We start from the raw sequence: 20,724 nt of genomic DNA, 5'->3' as shown, positions 1-20,724 counted from the left end.
CTCAGACCCCTTGTGACACCATATGCCGGTGCGGTTGGCCCTGGGTTCCTCCTAATGCAAGACAATGTTGGACCTCATGTGGCTGGAGTGTGTCAGCAGTTCCTGCAAGACGAAGGCATTGATGCTATGGACTGGCCCGCCCGTTCCCCAGACCTGAATCCAATTGAGCACATCTGGGACATCATGTCTCGCTCCATCCACCAACGCCACGTTGCACCACAGACTGTCCAGGAGTTGGCGGATGCTTTAGTCCAGGTCTGGGAGGAGATCCCTCAGGAGACCATCCGCCACCTCATCAGGAGCATGCCCAGGCGTTGTAGGGAGGTCATACAGGCACGTGGAGCCCACACACACTACTGAGCCTCATTTGGACTTGTTTTAAGGACATTACATCAAAGTTGGATCAGCCTGTAGTGTGTTTTTCCACTTCAATTTTGAGTGTGACTCCAAATCCAGACCTCCATGGGTTAATACATTTCATTTTCATTGATCATTTTTGTGTGATTTTGTTGTCAGCACATTCAACTATGTAAAGAACAAAGTATTTAATAAGACTATTTCATTCATTCAGATCGAGGATGTGTTGCTTAAGTGTTCCCTTTATTTTTTTGAGCAGTGTATATATATTACAGTAACAAATTAATTTATTTTAGACTTAAGTTTACTGTTGGCTGTGCGTGAGTGAGACTTTGAGAGGCACACTAGAGAAATGCAGGGTCGGGCTCATAAAACTCTCAACATGTTGAGCCTATACTACAGTACTTTTCAGGAAGTTCACATAATATGATTGGCAGTGTTTTTAAAAGACATGTGACTTTATGTGAGAGTCCTGTGTCATAGTAACATGGAACATGCAGACACTCATGTAGGGACGGGCATCATTAATACTGCTTTTGGTCCAGAGGTTTATCACAACTCTTATCACTTCCTTTCTAATTACTGTCCAAGTAAAATAATAACTTAATACAACTTAAGTCACTATATGAACTTAAAAAAATAGAAAAAAGAGGGATCACAAAGACAATAACATCAGTGTCATTATATCAGGCCACCAGTAAACCTTCTTTTTAACAAGTAGCTGACCTTGTATGCCTTCAGGTTAGTTACTCTTCAGGATAAACTAGTTGCATGAGTTTGTTTGTTTTGGGTGCGTGCTTTGGTGAGTAATCTGCTGTTGATACCAGGGAGTTATAAATGATGTGTACACACGATAGGAAGAATATCAGTACAAAAACAGATTAACTTTTTAGCTATACTGTATATAATAATTATTAAGGTGATTATTTACGTTCAAGGACAAAACTTTCTTATTACAAAATAATATTTTTTTTCTAAGTGTGTTAATTCATCTATCAAAAATGTGATAGAACTAGATGATAGTAATAAACCAGCCTATCTGGTTTCTCATTATTTACTGAACAATTATGTTTTGACAAAATGAGTCCTGTTTTTAATACTGTGCTTAAGCAATCATAAAATAACTATATAGCGCTTACATCCTGATTGATTAGTTGACAATCAAGCTATTAGGTGTTTGACCAGGTGACACATGTATTGGCCAATTGGTCCATGGCTGTGGCTTTTGATTGGCAGTGTTTTGAAAGACAAGTGACTTTATGTCAGAGTCCTGTGTCTCATGTAGTGAACTGTGTGCAGTGTGTTACAAAAAGTGTCACTTTGAATTGCAAATTAAATGTAAAGCAGAAAATGTGTTTAGAGTTTTGGAGACTTGACCTTAGGTTTTGCTCTCACAGTGTTAGTCTCAGTAATTGTGCTTTATGTGTCATGTTAGTGTGTTAGCATTGAAAACAACTGTGATCACAGAAGTGGATTATGTGTTTGCAAATTTTGTAATAAGCGCTGACTTTAACTTGTAACTATTTATTAACTGTAATATTTCTAACCTGGGTGCTGTGGCTCAGAGTTAAAGCTGGTTGTCTTTCAATCAAAAGATCAGCGGTTGGATCGGATCCTCCAGTCCATGTCCTAAATAACCCTAAATAAATCAATGTGATGAATGGGTGTGAATGATAATGGATCAGGTGGCACCTGTACAAATACAAATCTATTTACCATTTAACCTCATATGAACCATGTCTAACCTGTTTACGACTTTGAGATAGTACTTTTACAGATTTAGTAAAGGTGTGTTGATATTCATTCAAGATTTATGGTAATATTATGTATTATGATTGTTCATGCTTCAAAGTGACACTTACTGATGCAAGAACATGGAACATGGAGACACATGTAGGGACGGGCATCATTAACACTGCTTTTGGTCCAGAGGTTTATCACAACTCTCATCACTTCCTTTCGAATTACTGTCCAAGTAAAATAATAACTGAATACAACTTAAGTCACTATATGAACTTAAAAAAATAGAAAAAAAGAGGGATCACAAAGACAATAACATCAGTGTCATTATATCAGGCCACCAGTAAACCTTCTTTTTAACAAGTAGCTGACCTTGTATGCCTAAAGGTTAGTTTCTCTTCAGGATAAACTATTTGCATGAGTTTGTTTGTTTTGGGTGTGTGCTTTGGTGAGTAATCTGCTGTTGATACCAGGGAGTTATAAATGATGTGTACACACGATAGGAAGAATATCAGCACACAAACAGATTCACTTTTTAGCTATACTGTATATAATAATTATTAAGGTGATTATTTACGTTCAAGGACAAAACTTTCTTATTACAAAATAATATTTTTTTTCTAAGTGTGTTAATTCATCTATCAAAAATGTGATAGAACTAGATGATAGTAATAAACCAGCTTATCTGGTTTCTCATTATTTACTGAACAATTATGTTTTGACAAAATGAGTCCTGTTTTTAATACTGTGCTTAAGCAATCATAAAATAACTATATAGCGCTTACATCCTGATTGATTAGTTGACAATCAAGCTATTAGGTGTTTGACCAGGTGACACATGTATTGGCCAATTGGTCCATGGCTGTGGCTTTTGATTGGCAGTGTTTTGAAAGACAAGTGACTTTATGTGAGAGTCCTGTGTCTCATGTAGTGAACTGTGTGCAGTGTGTTACAAAAAGTGTCACTTTGAATTGCAAATTGGATGTAAAGCAGAAAATGTGTTTAGAGTTTTGGAGACTTGACCTTAGGTTTTGCTCTCACAGTGTTGGTCTCAGTAATTGTGCTTTATGTGTCATGTTAGTGTGTTAGCATTGAAAACAACTGTGATCACAGAAGTGGATTATGTGTTTGCAAATTTTGTAATAAGCGCTGACTTTAACTTTTAACTATTTATTAACTGTAATATTTCTAACCTGGGTGCTGTGGCTCAGAGTTAAAGCTGGTTGTCTTTCAAACAGAAGATCAGCGGTTGGATCGGATCCTCCAGTCCATGTCCTAAATAAATGAATGTGATGAATGGGTGTGAATGATAATGGATCAAATGATACCTGTACAAATACAAGTCTATTTACCATTTATGAACCATGTCTAACCTGTTCATGCCTTTGAGATAGTACTTCAGGTAGTTCGCATATAAAACATGACCTCTTAATTAATCTACATTTCAATAGCAAATACGTTTCTTTTGTGGTTCTCATGAGTTCAGTGTTTTCCTCTGAGTCTGTTGAAAGAAACCAGGTATCAGGCATCAATAAACTAGCTCAAATGGTCAGGATGGGTAATTAATCTGCTTGTTTTTCTCCTCTGTGAGTTGATCTTGGCCATGAGGTAAATTGAGGGTTTGTCACTCAGCACCATTAGTGCCCTGGAGGTCATGCAAACAGTTTCTGGAAGAAGTTCATCAGTTCAAATTTTAAGGTTACAATTTCTATATCATAATTGTTATTGTCACGCATCAGTATTCTTCATCTTTCGTGGATTATCTGTACGAGCACCAGTTACAAATGATGTGTGCACATAAGAATAATTTCAACACACAAACGACTCCTCTGGAAAAAAACAACGACCCTAAAACTTCCTGATCGCTCCTCCGGGAAATTGTGATTGCAGCATACATATGAATATACTATATTAAAATATTAAAACAAGCACCGACTCTTACTTCCTCATATGAACCTGTTCATGCCTTTGTCGTTTGTTCTCGTCTTTCTGTTGCGGCAACTGTTAATCTCACCAAACCATGTGATCTCTGTCAGTGCAGTGAGGGGACAGTTAGTATAAAAGAGTCCAAAGTACCCAGAGCACCAGAGGAGTGGAATACATAGAGTTCAAAAGTGAAAAACTAAATGTAAGATTGTTCAATAATACTCTCATACTGTGGAGATAAATCAAAACATCTGTTCAGCAAAACATAGACTCTACTGCCCTCTGGTGTTCACAGCAAGAACAACTTATAGTGGGTGTATTATGTCCACATGCATGCACAACAAACAACTGATTGTATTATTTTATTATATCGAGCAATGTGATTGATAAAGCACAAATTCCTTAAGATATTAAAACACAAGCGTCGCAGCAGCATCAGATACAGTCATACTCATGATAAAATACTTACTGCAAAATGTGCACTGGCAGTTAGCCAAACATTTGGATTCATTTTTCACTGTAAACATTTCTAGCAACATATTCAAGATACATATATATATATATATATATGTACATATATATATATATGTACATATGTATATATATATATATATGTACATATATATATATACATATATATATGTATACAGTATATATATATACAGTATATATATCCTATCTTCCTGTAGTTTTAACACTGGTGAAAATCAACTAAGAACATTTAACCCAAGTACAGTACTTTCAGTACTATTTTGAGGCACTTTTTCCTTTTTAAGTTACTTCGTACATCCAACTCCACTACATCTCAGAGGGGAATACTATACTTCATACACCAGCACACTTATCTGACAACTGAAGTTAGTTATTCTTTCAGAGTAAGATTTTACATTAAAATATTTGATAAACTCATAAAATGTGATGTTCAAGATTAAAACAGTGGTTTCCAGCCTGTTAGGCTTGTGTCCCCCTTACACAACCGTTCCTCCCTTTAATGTTGCAGTTGTCAGTATTTAGTTCAACCGTAGAGGCATTTCTCTTCAAACATGTTGTTTAACAGTTTGAGGCTCAAAAAGCTAAATTATACATAATTTTACCCACACGATCTTGTGTCGACAATTTTTATAAGAACGAATAAAATAAATATATAATTAAGTAGGGAGATTCATCATGGGAGGAGTTTCAGAACCAGAAATCAACTTGGGGTCGGACAACTTTTGAGAACAAAGGACTCCTCCGCCCGCTTGAAACCTGCAGCACCCACATTGATCTGCATCTATTGCCTACACGCTACAGGTAACCGTTGGAATTAATATTATGATGTTAAGGAAATCAAACACCGCGGGTGATTCTTATTGACATTTTCTCTTTTAATCTCTTATTGACCGTTTGAAAGCCGAAAGATCTCCTCCGTGAATAACAAACAAAAGGCTGTAAAGTTACACGCTAGAATTTAATGAATGAAGTGCCCTTATCCCGACTTGATGAAAAGTTGGTACTTATTGCCAGATATCTAACGCTACATGGGAGATTGCGTAAACGTAACGTATGCTGACGGCGACGCACCCTACATTCGAGTAGGGTGGGTTAGGTAAAGTTGGAAAGATATTCAAAGATTTGGACTTCCTGGTTAAATAAATCGTTAGCGAAACGTTGCTAAAATACAAACGATACCTCTCTGTAACCGTAGTGAGATAGACAACAAGCTACAACCTTAATTTAATTATAACGGTCCGTCTTTCGGGCTCCTCCGAGCTGGACAAACGGCATTGGTCTCAATGAGCGGCCGGATGCGAGACGAGTGCGCAGGGACCGTCTACAAAGTGCAATGCGGAAAATACATACTACAACAATATTCAATAGCTTCCCTGTCATGCAATGTAATGTAACCAAAATCACTTCATACATCAATGGGCTCCTCCTTGTTGTACTACACTTGTTATTTTGATAAAAATATGTTTCTAATACATTTTAGTGAATTATTATTGGAAATAATATTCAATAACTTTGAATATTTGCTATTTCCTTGAGTCTGATAATAGAAGTTTCATAACTTCTTTTCCTTCAGTGAAATGTAACTCTCCCAAGTTGCAGTGGTTGATTTAAAACATGATTATTTGTTTACCTTCCAGTTGCCGTTCGTGGTCATGGATGATTTTGTTCGTAATAAATTAACTGAATGGAATCACAGCAAGTTGATACCAATATTTGAAGGTAAAGTATTACCATGACTCTTTTTTTGGGCACATATTTTATACAGTGTTTATATGACCTAACAATACTGAAACGTCTAAGCATCTACAGAACTAAAAGAACAATGAAAAATGCTGCAATGTTGTTCTTCAGTACAATGCTGACATATTCTTGACAGACATAGTTTTAAGAAAATGGGAGAGATCAGGTCTGACTAATCCTGGCAATTATTATTGTTAATTACAGAACATGAAATTGACACAGAAAGTCTTTACCTTCTGAATGAACAACAAATCACCGAGTTGATCCCAAAAGTGGGAACAAGGGCAAAATTCGAGGAGAAACTCAAGTTGTTGAAGGTAACATTCTGTACTGTGAACACAATTTACACAAATACTGTATTTATAATTTATAGGAGCACAGACTTCTGTTTTCTTGACACATAATTGATAATAATAACTCATTAACAATAATAGCATGTGCTAGAATTTAAACATTTATTTGCTATCATGGATTTGCAACTATTGTCATTCGTCACTAGGATGAACGAAACACAGCAAATCCAGAAACGGTTAATTCGTCTGCTCAAGTAAGTTGAATAAAGTTTCAAGCACTCAGATATAAGGCATTAATTATATAGATCATATTTTCATTGTCTATTCAAACTTTTACTTGGCCACTTAGTATTGATTTAAGACACAAATGTTCATGTTCACCCTCAGGGTCGTCCGTCCACCAGTGACACAAGTGATAAAGGTGAGACACACTTTATCTTATTGGTTACATGTAGTGTTCATTGAAGTTTTTTAAGGTGGTAATATCTTACTTTGACTAAGAAACTATATCGAGAACATGTTTAAATATTGTGAGAGGCAGATGCAACAAACCTTTCTTTCTGCTTTTTTTTTTCCAACAAAAAATATCCAAAAAGTAAAGAGAAAGTCAGATCTTCAGGATGAGTCCAGCCAACGTCAACCACCAACTAGAAAACAACGACTTGCCAACAAACCAGGATCATACTCAGGTATTTATAATACTTTCCAAACAATGGCAACCTTTTAATATTTGTATGTAATAACTAGTGCTGGGCAAGTTAACGCGTTATTATCGCATTAACGCATTCATTAATTCACACCGACAATTATTTTATCGCGCGTTAACACAGTTTTTTTTTTTAATTATTATTATTTTGAAAGTCCGTTGCTCACTGGCTCTGAATACACATACAGACAGACCATTGGTCACAGGAAGGGCGGGATGTTGATCAGGATTGGCTTGGGATGGGCGTCATCACGCGTCTAAACCAATGAGAGCATTTAGGGTGGGCGCTGTGGCGCGATAGCCTATCAGCTTTGAGATGCTCCCGTCATCACTGACGTCCTGCCGTTGTTGAATCGGGAAATAAATACTGTAGCCGTCTGTGTTCACCCAGAGCTCTACGATACCACATATCAATAGAGACCGGACCAAACTATGTGTATAAATGTTTGTGTAAACCATCCGGTACAAACAATGAATAAACGCTGCCGTATTTACGCCTGTGTGACGTTATGTTGAGTGTTGATGGAGCTGCTACAATGTTAGCTTAGCCTAGCACCGATCGATCCAGACTCCATTGAGAAAACAAGTATTTTAAAAGTTATTTTCTTGTCGTCTTGTGGAGAGAACTAACAAAACATGAATTCGGACTTTTTACAAATCGGAATCATTACGTAAATATTTCGGAGTCTCTTTTTGTCCGTTTATTGCAGTTAAATCAGTTTATTTAGTGTTCATACAGCTGTAGTAAACAGCCGACGTGTGGCTCACTAGACACAGTGAATACAGCTCGATGAAATCCACGGAGCTGCTCCGGACTGTTATGAACCAGACAAGACGGCATTTAGTTTCCTGATATCTGGGACTTCCACAACACGTACTAAGCAGTCCAATCTGGGGAAGATTTTCGATTCAATTATAGTGGCTTCAATTATTCATAGAATATTATTTCAACACACATTGCTTTTTTTGTTGTGTTGATTTCATAAAATATATATAATATAGAAGAAATATTTTAACTGCTACTGTGTAAATGGAATACTGTTGTTAAAAATAACCTTATTTGTTTAAAGTGTTTACAAACTGTGAGGAATTTAAGTTGAAAGCGCTCCTAGTGCTGGATATTATGTGTCACAGTGTGTTTACTTGTAGGAGTTTTAACAAAGGAGTGGTTGAGTGTCTGTGTGAGGGGGTTGAGGAATGTGTTGGAAGCGGGGGGGGGGGGGGGGGGGGGGGGGTTGGAAGAAAGTGGCTGGATGAGATGTCTGATCAGAACAACAGGTCAGGGGCCCAAAGGAGATGTGAATCCCCGGAGATCCTCAGACCTCCTCGGCATACCAGTCTGTCGTGTGGTGCGGACGGGGCCTCACTTTCATGATATATATGTTTGTTTTGTTATTACTAGTGTGATTCGGTTTGTAACTGTTTTTATGATTGTATGGATAATAAATCCATTTGATTATGATTTAAACCTGCTGTTGTGTTTTGGAGGCGATTGAGAGCACATCTGCAGAAAGGGGGGCGGTTTCAAAAGATGCGGCCCGAACAAAACCAAATGTTATTGCACTTTTGTTCATATAGCAGTACTTTTATTGAATTTTGAGGATTACAATGCGATTAATCGCAAAAAAATCATGCGATTAATCGCGATTAAAAATTGTAATCATTGCCCAGCACTAGTAATAACATTTTTACTTAGCTTACTTACATAGCAAATGTCTGTTTCTATATCTTGGCCACAGACAATACTTGCAATACAGACAATTTGCTGCCGTATGTAATCTTATCAGACAACCCCAATCAGTCAACAGCATGCATGCAGGTATACATGGCAACAATGCGTATGCTTCAAAGTAAATAACGTAACCGTGGCCTTTAACTGTATGATGTTTTAAATCCAGAAAATGGGTTATCCTTTACTAATCTGACATAGTAGAAGCCTGATGATTCACTCTGAAGCATCCTACATGGACCTGGCAGAGAAAGTTCCTCTCACGCTCTCCTCATTGTGCATTACCGCTTACTTGATACACTGGTTCATGGTTCCTGCTGAACAGTTCTTTACTTTCACTCTGACAGAAGAAATCATACTGTCTGATGTGAAAGACATCATGAGATGTGTCCATCAGAAAATACCTCCCCAAGACAACAAGCTCAACAAGTTCCTGACGTAAGTATAAAGTTTATTACATTTTCCATATTAATATGTTATACGGGCCTGGTTCCACTGCTGACCAGGGGCCAGTTTCACTAAGAGATTTAAGACTGATAGTGTGGAGCCAGGCATCATGGGTTTGTCCGGCCGTACGTACGTATGTCCATTTCTCACCAAAGTCTTGAAGGAATTTTTTTCAAATTCTGCACAAACATCCGCTTGGACTCAAGGATGAACTGATTAGAAATTGGTGGCCACAGATGAAGGTCACTGTGATCTCACAAAACACATTTTTGATCATAACTGAAGAATTCAGCTAATTATGACAATTTCACATAAATGTCTAATCGGATAAAATGATGAAGTGATGACAATTTGGAAAGACATGGATGTAAACTACAACTTGACTGTTTGTCTGAGGGATTCAGTTGTGAGGCGATAATTCTTTTAATAATCCAAATTTACAGCAAATGACTTCTACTGAAGATAGTACAATATGCTGAAGAGGGCTGTTTATAGACGGATCTCTTTCTGATTTTAACACATTCTGTCAGTGTTTTTATGTTTTTGAAACAAATGAATTAACCCACACATAAACTCTTGTACAACAGGGAAAGAATCAGTGATTTGAAGACAGACAAGAAGGAGAGGGTTGGTGTCTTTGGCAAAACCGGGGCTGGAAAGAGCTCTTTGATAAATGCCGTCATTGGAGAGAAGGATCTCCTGCCCTCTGGAGACTTCCGTGCATGTACCTCAGTCATGATTGAAGTGGAGGCTAACATGCAGAACTCAAAGTATGAGGCAAACATTGAGTTCATTACAAAAGAGGTAAAATGAGCTGAATATGTTTGTTTACTTGAAGCTATTTAAAAAGGTATGCCATATAATTTAACAAAGTTAAAGGTATTTTTTAAATTGTATTTAGGAGTGGAAAGATGAGTTGTGGTTCTCTAAAAATTTCCTTGGGGATAATGCGGATCAGGAAAGTGACGATGATTCTCGGGACATAGTTGAAAAGCTGTCAGCGCTGTATGGAGAAGACTGGAAAAACAAATCTCCTGATGACCTCATGAATGACAGATATTTCAAAGAGATCCCAGAATTTCTCCTTCCCAAGGAGAAGATTTTGACAGTAAAAACAGTAAGTAAGAGTAAAAATCTTGAATCACTTCATGAGAAGCCTTCTTGTCTGTCTGACAGAGGGAAATGTTATTGAGGTTTATGTAATATGCATGCTGCCTAGCCATTCCAGGTTGGTTTAGTTCAACAAATGTAAAAGTAAAATCATTATGTGAAACTTTCTACTTAAAAACAGAGTGGCCTTGATGCACCTGTCCTCGAAAACTACAAACCCATAGAAAATGTCCCCTTTATAGAAAAATCATAAAGAAGTTTGTATACCAGTAACTAAATATATTTATATAACTGTTTTAACATCCAAACAGGATTTTTCCTCCGTCTTTGTGCCCAAACATTTTACATTGAGATTAAATTACATCTTGTATTATTAAATCTCAACACTGCTTTTGTTCACACTTTAGTTCAGCTGGTAATAGTAATAGTAATTATTGTATCTCTTAAAATCTGATCATCATCAATTTAAAACCTAATTGTCACCCAAAATAGCACTTTTGTGTCCACTTCCGGTTTAGTATTTAATATTTATTGATCCAAATGTAGCTTTTTGCTTTTGTTGTTTCAATGATGGGGTAACTTAATTGCTCTTCTTTTGTATATTTTCCTGTTTTAATTATTTTGTGCAATTTGTAAAGCAGTTTGAAGTTGGAGTCTGCTTATGAATGATATCACTTACGTTGCCTTAATCTCGTTTTATTATTTATTGCAGGCTAAAGAGCTATCTGCAAAATTAGTCAGATACACAAGAAGTGACCCAAAAGATGAAGAAGGTAAAGACATAAAGAGGTGGTATTGGCCACTAGTGAAGTGTGTGACTATCAAGGTGCCAAATAATGATCTTCTGAAGCACGTCACACTTGTGGATCTTCCTGGAAATGGGGATCGTAACAAGAGCAGGGACAAGATGTGGAAAAAGGTAATTCATCACATGCAATGCTGTTTAGTGTATTACTGTAGTACTGGTAACCATCATAATGCTTGCTGTCATGTCCCTTCAGCTTGTTGGAAGTTGTTCCACTGTGTGGATCGTGACTGAAATGAATCGAGCTGCATCAGAGCGAGAAGCCTGGGAGATCCTGGAAAGTGCCTCTAGCTTCATGGGAAATGGTGGCCAGTGTCAGCACATTTACTTTATCTGCACCAAGTCTGATCTTATTAAAAACTCAAAACATCAGTAAGTGATTTAAGATGCCAACAGTACATATACATATATATTAAAGGAACTGTGAGGACTTTTGAAGTGTTCATGAAACAGTCTCAATAATAATACTGATGTCTCTATATGACCTACATGAGAAAACGGGACCACCAGCGAGTAGATTGTCTATTTCTATAGAGTCATTCTTAATGCTTGTCATCTGTTTTATCAGTTCTTTCAAAGAAATTCCTTTAGAAATCAATAACTGCTCACACAGGTGACACAAAATAATGCAAATATTTTCATTTAGTTCCACAGCTGATGTTCGTGCTTTGATATTGAAAAGAAACGAACAAGCCAAGAAAGAAGTGAAAGAAGAATTCAGCAAACTAAAGGAGATTAAGGTGAGTTTTATAGACAGAAAGTACAACATAAAGATTGTCGGCGACTCTAAGCATGTCTTAAAACTAGTGCTGGGCAACGATTAAAATATTTAATCGCGATTAATCGCATTGTTATGGCAAAGTTCAATAATGAATTCAAAAGCAGTGTATTGCGCACTTTTATTTTACAAGTACTGCTATATGAACAAAAGTGTAATATCATTTGGTTCACGAGATGCAGGTAGCATGTTTTATACTTAATGTGAATATAATTCATACTTTGTTGGCATCTTATTCTGAAAACCGGATGTTCGTCTGAAGAAACCGGATGTTGTCTCACGTTAATGTTTCCGCTAACTTTCAAAGTCCTTCGCTCTGCGTTTACCGTGAATTTCAGCATATAAAATGTAAGTGTCTGCTGAGTTGACCACGGAGATCTGAGTGTCTGCTGACTTTACCGCAGCGATGTCCAGTAGTCTCCAGGGAGAGCAAAAGCTGGTGCAGCTTCTCTCTTTATTTATGCCCCCCCCCCCCTCGACCAGAAGCGGAAGTCGCCTTTTCTCTACGGCAACCCTGAAGGGACATCATATCTCCAATACAAAACGATAAACATGAGACAGTCTGTTACAATAATAATAAATAAAAAATACTTACCTGTTTTTTTTGTTTTTTTGTTGTTGTTTTATTATTGTTGTTATTTTTTTTTTTCCATCTCAAAAGGCTCAAGGACACACACACGTTCACACACACACACACACACACACACACACATACATACACAACCGACTATAGGATGTTTGCTGGCTTTTATCCCACTGTTCTTGTCATCCTCTTGTTGTTATGTCTATGTATTGTCTCTTGTCTTTCAATAAAAAATTAAAAAATAATAATAATAATAATACATTTTAAAAATGCATTAACGCGCGATAAAATAATTGTCGGCGTTAATTAATGAATGCGTTAACACGAAATTAAGGCGTTAACTTGCCCAGCACTACTTAAAACCAAAACTTTTTCTTTTCAGAAACATTTCAGTGATGAAAGTTTCAAAGTGTTCACAGTGAGCTCCGACGAGTTTCTAGAAAAAAACTATCTAGATCCAGACGACACTGGTAGGTGAAGTCTTCATATATGAGCACATTTAGATTTACTTTACTTTAACAAAACAAACAAGAATGACTAATTGGATTATGGCAATAAAATGTAAGTATGTTTTGTAACTATACAAGATGCAAAACGTTTTTTACAGAAATACCCAAACTTCAGGAATGTCTGCAGGATCTCAATGACTGTCACTCAGAGACGTTAAACTATGTGTCTGGAGCTCATGGGATTCTCTCTCTGATTCAAGGGGCCAGCCGTAGAGGAGGGGTAAGATCAAGAAATGTAATCTATTTCTTTGTCTTTAATTATCATTAATATTCACAGAAAATAATGTGAAAACATAAAGTCAAAGACAGACTACTTACATGTAATGTCATCCATACATACATTTTATCAATAAAGTTAGTTTTCCTGATTTCGTGTTGCTTCAGAGAGGCTGCATAACGACAGTAATTAAAGGGTGGTCTAACTCAAAATCAACAACATTTTGTATAAATGTGAATAAATCAAGAAAACTCAGTCAAGTAACAGAATGGTTTCACTGCTTTGAATACTGAATGTGTTGTTGTTGATTTCAGGCTGACACAAAGACAGCTGTGTACACAGTCCTTCAACAAAAGATGAGGGATGAACTTGATAAAGTCAGGAAACCAATGAAAGAGACTTATCTGGGTTTTGAAAAGTGCCTCAGTGAGGGGGTTGAAAAATCTAAAAGTTCATGTGAAAAAGACTTGAAGTCGGTGATAAATCCTGTACGTATTTGAATTATTACAACATCATTACAACGGATTTTGCACTTCATATGAATGTCTTAAAAATGTTTCTGTTTTTTCTGTTTTGTTTCAGAATAAGTCAGGTAGGGGTTTCCACAGGACACTGAAGTGTATAGTAGAGCACGATGGCATCCACAAGACAAAAAAGGGGAAACAAATAAACCTCAATATGAAGTTATCTTCATGCCTGACTGAGAGCATTGATGAGGAATTCAAGAAGACCTTCCCGTAAGAAATGACTCAATAAAGACATAAAACCCTGAGCAGGCTAATTGTACAAACTATGGAGAATGTCTAGAAATAACAGATTGTACATTATACAGTTATACAAGTTATGTGATATAATGCATACATACAAATTACATTATTGAAATACAAACTTGTCAATGATGCGTTTATGAAACATTTCAACTTGTTTCAGAAATGAAGGAAACTGTGGACCTTTCAGCGGAGTCCTCAATTCATTTTCACTTGACACGAAGATGATGAAAGAGAAGACAGAGTACAAAGATGTCGAACTGCAACTGATATTTCTCAGTACAGAGGTAAAAGAGGAGAATAGTACCGTTAGTCTTTATTAAGCTATTAGTCCAGATCAGAAAGGCTTCAGCAGACATGAAGACTAAACATTAGAGAATAAATGAAATATAGATGTTTTTAGCTGTTAACATATATACACTGTTATGAAGAAGTCTATCAATACAGTAAATGTCAGTAAAAACTGGAGATGCCCTTTGAAAAATGATGAGCCTTATTTGTAAATGACCTTGATTTTATCTAAAATTTGTGGATCTATGATTCATATTCTCTCTCTTAGGAAGAACAGATTAAGACAAAACTCAACAAAATCATCCGCGAACGTAAGAAAACGATCTACAGCAGTCTGACGACAACAATTGAGACAAACATGCAGAAATGCTATGACGGTACGATAAAGATCATGACATATAAAACCTGACACTGTAAAGATGCACATTAATCATCAGAACTGTGCAGAATGTAATTATAATAACATTTAATTGACGAAAGTTTTCTGTTTTATTGTAGAAGCAAAACAAATTAAAGGACCGGGCATGCTGAATGATGTGAGAGAAACTATGGTGAAGCACGTAGTTGGGTCAAAAAACGTCATGTTTCAGAAAGCTAAAGCTGTTATGTTGAAACAGCTGGATGACTTGATGGTTTGTAACATTTTATAATACGTGTGTACGGTGAGGATATAGTAAAACATGTTGTGCTGCTTATCTTTATCTACAATTCTAGGTCATCATATATATAATCAAGTGGAATATGCCTCTTGTTGAATGCTGCTTTTGCTACTAACACACTGCAGGCCCTTTCACACACATTCAGCTATTGTTATAAGACACATTTTGTCTGTGAGTGATAAAGATGTTTATGCTAATTTAGAAATACATCCTGGTCAATCTGGAAAAAACAGTGCAGAAATCAATCGAGCTGTCGCTCAAGACAGATGGTGTCTCAATCCCAGGTAAAGACAACGTTACAAAATAACAATCACTAAAAATTCTGATGGAAATGAATAGGTCAACAAATTTTCAATAGTGTGATTAATAGTGAACTTGATGTTAACATGTTTGTTTTTTAGACGTTACATTGGAGCTTGTGATGGTGAAGAACCACTACAAAGAACTGCAGGGAAGCCCAGATCAAGAACCACTAATTTGGTAAAACTGTTGTTAAAATATCTACATAATGCCTCCAGATTGAGCTGCTCTGAATAATGCTAATGATGCTTTTTATTACACTAGTGCTGTTCCGCCCAGCCCGGCAGCTGCACAGCTGACAACCAACTGAAGAGCCCTGCATGCACGCTGGTTAGAGACGTGAGGCCTCTGGATTTGGTCTCAACCATTTTTGTCAACTCATCTTATCCAGGTTCTCTTTGAGTGTTGTTTTGATATGTACTTTGAATTAGCTTGTTGTGAAAGACATGCATAGAGATTCTATGTGTTGTTGGGCATTTTTTCTTTTAAATGATTAATGATAAGATGCAGACAGAAAATGTGTGGGGGGTGAGAGCGGGATTTCATGCAGCAAAGGTCCCCAGTCTGATTCAAACCAGGTGCATTGTGGTTTACACACTGTACAGGTCTTAGAGACCGGTCCACTATGATGTCCCAGATACATTTTGTTTTAATGATTTAACATTTTTTTCTTCTTGATTTCTATGTATACCTTTTTAATCCAATTTGTAATTGACATTCCAATGATTTTATGGGTGTTTAACATAAATCCTGAACCTTGATCACAGTACGTACTGTATGTTTAATTTTATATACTCGTTACATGTAATCCCATATTGCTTAGGGATGATTCAATGATTTTGATTTAATGTGTGACTTTCTATCATTTACCAAAATATAATCATACGTGCTTGTAGTGTTGACTGTATGTTGAAGCTAATGAAATAAGTGAACTTTTAGTGAACCCACTCTGACAGGATGATTGACAGTCACCAGGAGAGAAAGGCTGTAAACTCAGGAAACTAATCAGTTAGTAGAGAGACATCCTGTTCAATGGGGCCTGTGTACTGGAACATCCTGCTTCAGGCCGTAAAGTTAGAGAAGCATAAGAAGTGCTTTATCTGTGTAACAACAGACACACCGATATATACTTTTTATCCTTAAAGCGTAGAACATGAGAATATACAATAAGTAGTTCTTAACGTCTCAGAAGAAGAGGACATAGGTGCAGGCAGTCAGCTGCATGGATCACAAGTTCCCACTACACACCTTCCACAAAGGGGGGGTTGTTTACCCTAAAAAGTAGGTCTGTCAGAAGTGATAAGACTATTAGGACTGTTCCGTCCAATGATTTGAGAATGATCTGTTGTCTACCATATATGGGCCTGGAGGTTGCAGGAAGCGCCAAGGAGAAGCGTATATATAGGAGACAGCAAAGGATCGAGGCTTTTTGGCCTTTTTTGGATGACTTCTGGAGCGTTCATACTCTTAACATTTGACATTTTGTTTTAACTTTTACATCGATTTTTTTGGTATTCATTTTTGTTAATCTTTTTCTTTACTTTCTGTAAAAAACAAATAAAACTGGTTTGTATTTTGTGCATTCCAACCAAAGTCCAGTGTTGCTCATCTCTGGTGGGGTCCTCTAGTCTCCTAAAGGTAAGAGTGCTCTTCCCCTGGGATAGGCTGACAATAGTAAATTAATTACACAAGAAATTTGAATGACTTTCCTGCTACAAGCTAAGGTTAAGATGGTGTTCAATATTGTTGTGATTTACTAACTTGGTTGTCTCAGATTGATTTTGAAGCTCTGCTAATGTATCATATGTGACGCTGCAGTGTTGATTATCATGTTTAGACGTTAGATGTTGTGTATTAGGAAGCAATAGGGGTCAGATTGGCATCTAAATTGGGGAAGTTAGGGCTAGGGTCCTGAAGCTGCCCTTAATAACCGAGCGAGGTTCCCAACCACACGGGGTTCCTCCTCCAGCGGTGGCCCTTTAGAGCGGGTCCATCCTGGAGTACATCCAGTCCTCCCACACCTATTGCTCACACAAACACCTAAATCTGTTGATATCCGGCAGTCGGGAAGGCCGACGTTTTTAGCCTGAAACAAGAGATACGGCGGTGGCTCGTGATATTAAGTTATCCTGGTTTTCTCCCCCCTAAGCAGGCTAAGACGGTCTCGCGTGTATATTTTGGGGGGTGCGTTCGTTCCCTAGGTCAGAGGTTTCTGAACAAGACGTCTTCCAGTGCTTCACTCGGAGCTGGGAGGGGGTATCGGTTACGCAGCTAGGCTTTACACCTTAACACTATCATGCTCAAGGACAAAACTTTCTTACTGCAAAATAATTTTTCTAAGTTTGTTAATTCATATATCAAAAATTTGATAGAACTAGATGATAGTAATAAACCATTCTATCTAGTTTCTCATTATTTACTGAACAATTGTTTTTTCTTCATCTACACTGATTCTAAATGAATTGAATGTATTTGACATGGTATACTGGCCAATAAAGTTCACTGTTAAAGTGCCACATGTACTTTGGCTTCTTTGTCGTTTATGTTGTAAAATGATCTAAAAGCTTCTTTATGTTCTCACTAACATCAGCTTTTATTGTGAGATAAACAAATGATTTTCCAACTTTGTTCTTTTCAAATTCTTCTTACTTAAAACTTCTCGTCTTAGATTTGACCTAAAATTAAATTGCCTGAAACAAATCTACATCACAGTTCCCAAGCATGTTTAGTAACACACACCAGAAATACTATACATATTATAAAGCTGTGATAAATTATAACATAGTAGTTAAGACCTGTTAAGTGTGTTCACACAGGAGCCTTATGTTCTTGAAACTTTAAACAAGTAGGAAATTTCCAAACCATTTGTCAGTTTGTCCTGATAATGATTGCTCTTCATGTACAAACAGGTAAAGGTGTGTTGTTATTCATTTAGGATTAATGGTAATATAATGTATTATGATTGTTCATGCTTCAAACTGCCACTTACTGATGCAAGAACAAGGAACATGCAGACACACATGTAGGGACGGGCATCATTGATACTGCTTTTGGTCCAGAGGTTTATCACAACTCTTATCACTTCCTTTCTAATTACTGTCCAAGTAAAATAATAACTTAATACAACTTAAGTCACTATATGAACTTAAAAAAATAGAAAAAAAGAGGGATCACAAAGACAATAACATCAGCATCATTATATCAGGCCACCAGTAAACCTTTCAACAAGTAGCTGACCTTGTTTGCCTTCAGGTTCGTTTCTCTTCAGGATAAACTATTTGCATGAGTTTGTTTTTGTGCTTTGGTGAGTAATCTGCTGTTGATCTAAGGGAGTTATAAATGATGTGTACACACGATAGGAGGAATATCAGCGCACAAACAGATTCACTTTTTAGCTATACTATATATAATAATTATTAAGGTGATTATTGACGTTCAAGTACAAAACTTTCTTACTGTGAAATAATATTTTTTTCTAAGTGTGTTAATTCATATCAAAAATGTGATAGAACTAGATGATAGTAATAAACCAGCCTATCTGGTTTCTCATTATTTACTGAACAATTATGTTTTGACAAAATGAGCCCTGTTTTTAAAACTGTGCTTACGCAATCATAAAATAACTGTATAGCGCTTACATCCTGATTGATTAGTTGACAATCAAGCTATTAGGTGTTTGACCAGGTGGCACATGTATTGGCCAATTGGTCCATGGCTGTGGCTTTTGATTGGCAGTGTTTTAAAAGGACAAGTGACTTTATGTGAGAGTCCTGTGTCTCATGTAGTGAACTGTGTGCAGTGTGTGACAAAAAGTGTCACTTTGAAAAGCAGAAAATGTGTTTAGAGTTTTGGAGACTTGACCTTAGGTTTTGCTCTCACAGTGTTAGTCTCAGTAATTGTGCTTTATGTGTCATGTTAGTGTGTTAGCATTGAAAACAACTGTGATCACAGAAGTGGATTGTGTATTTGCAAATGTATTAATAAACACTGACTTTTACTTGTAACCATTTCTAACCTGGGTGCTGTGGCTCAGAGTTAAAGCTGGTTGTCTTTCAATCAAAAGATCAGCGGTTGGATCGGATCCTCCAGTCCATGTCCTAAATAACCCTAAATAAATGAATGTGATGAATGGGTGTGAATGATAATGGATCAAATGACACCTGTACAAATACAAGTCTATTTACCATTTATGAACCATGTCTAACCTGTTTATAACTTTGAGATAGTACTTTTCAGGTAGTTTGCATATAAAACATGACCTCTAAATGAATCTACATTTCAATAGCAAATACGTTTCTTTTGTGGTTCTCATGAGTTCAGTGTTTTCCTCTGAGTCTGTTGAAAGAAACCAGGTATCAGGCATCAATAAACTAGCTCAAATGGTCAGGATGGGTAATTAATCTGCTTGTTTTTCTCCTCTGAGTTGATCTTGGCCATGAGGTAAATTGAGGGTTTGTCACTCAGCACCATTAGTGACCTGGAGGTCATGCAAACAGTTTCTGGAAGAAGTTTATCAGTTAAAATTTTAAGGTTACAAATTCTATATCATAATTGTTATTGTCACGCATCAGTATTCTTCATCTTTCGTTGATTATCTGTACGAGCACCAGTAAGTTACAAATGATGTGTGCACACAATAAAAATTATTTTAACACACAAACGACTCCTCTGGAAAAAAACAACGACCCTAAAACTTCCTGATCGCTCCTCTGGGAAATTGTGATTGCAGCATACATATAAATATATTATATTAAAATATTAAAACAAGCACCGACTCTTACTTCCTCATATGAACCTGTTCAGGCCTTTGTCATTTGTTCTCGTCTTTCTGTTGCAGCAACTGTTAATCTCACCAAACCATGTGATCTCTGTCAGTGCAGTGAGGGGACAGTTAGTATAAAAGAGTCCAAAGTACCCAGAGCACCAGAGGAGTGGAATACATAGAGTTCAAAAGTGAAAAACTAAATGTAAGATTGTTCAATAATACTCTCATACTGTGGAGATAAATCAAAACATCTGTTCAGCAAAACATAGACTCTACTGCCCTCTGGTGTTCACAGCAAGAACAACTTATAGTGGGTGTATTATGTCCACATGCATGCACAACAAACAACTGATTGTATTATTTTATTGTATCAAGCAATGTGATTGATAAAGCACAAATTCCTTAAGATATTAAAACACAAGCGTCACAGCAGTATCAGATACAGTCATACCCATGGTAAATACATACTGCAAAATGTGCACTAGCAGTACAATAAATGTGGGCGCAGGC

The 20,724-nt window shown here is 36.8% G+C and overlaps 2 protein-coding genes across 3 annotated transcripts in view; both read left to right on the top strand.

The window, feature by feature from the left end:
• Positions 1–5,212: 5,212 nt before the first annotated feature.
• Positions 5,213–17,042, top strand: LOC142940124 (nuclear GTPase SLIP-GC-like). Of its 2 annotated transcripts, none has more exons than XM_076083038.1 (22): positions 5,213–5,316; positions 6,153–6,234; positions 6,460–6,572; positions 6,755–6,802; positions 6,936–6,969; positions 7,145–7,237; positions 9,331–9,421; positions 10,018–10,234; positions 10,332–10,547; positions 11,253–11,459; positions 11,542–11,717; positions 11,992–12,085; positions 13,089–13,176; positions 13,314–13,435; positions 13,747–13,920; positions 14,015–14,169; positions 14,363–14,486; positions 14,759–14,867; positions 14,989–15,122; positions 15,352–15,433; positions 15,551–15,629; positions 15,714–17,042. In XM_076083038.1, the coding sequence occupies exons 2-22, from the start codon at positions 6,168–6,170 to the stop codon at positions 15,757–15,759; spliced, it is 2,469 nt and encodes an 822-aa protein (XP_075939153.1). In that variant the 5' UTR covers positions 5,213–5,316; positions 6,153–6,167; the 3' UTR covers positions 15,760–17,042. The 2 variants fall into 2 exon arrangements, with proteins under 2 accessions (XP_075939153.1, XP_075939152.1); XM_076083037.1 differs by having other exon boundaries at positions 13,314–13,450.
• Positions 16,954–20,724, top strand: part of LOC142940123 (nuclear GTPase SLIP-GC-like) — a 20,215-nt gene continuing 16,444 nt past the window's right edge. The window contains exon 1 of the mRNA XM_076083035.1: positions 16,954–17,087. The gene's annotated coding sequence lies outside the window, so the exon portion shown is untranslated. The remainder of the gene's footprint in view (positions 17,088–20,724) is intronic.

Source organism: Anarhichas minor, unplaced genomic scaffold (assembly GCF_050575085.1).
Source record: "Anarhichas minor isolate MPS153535 unplaced genomic scaffold, ASM5057508v1 ptg000115l, whole genome shotgun sequence".
Taxonomy (NCBI): Eukaryota; Metazoa; Chordata; class Actinopteri; order Perciformes; family Anarhichadidae; genus Anarhichas; species Anarhichas minor.
This window is presented reverse-complemented; position numbering and strand designations above follow the sequence as displayed.

Coding starts and splice junctions, on each gene's coding strand:
- LOC142940124 (XM_076083037.1), top strand. CDS start 6,168: ATGGATGATTTTGTTCGTAATAAATTAACTGAATGGAATCACAGCAAG. Junction 11,718..11,991: donor ATTAAAAACTCAAAACATCA/GTAAGTGATTTA, acceptor ATTTTCATTTAG/TTCCACAGCTGATGTTCGTG. Junction 13,451..13,746: donor GAGGGGTAAGATCAAGAAAT/GTAATCTATTTC, acceptor TGTTGATTTCAG/GCTGACACAAAGACAGCTGT.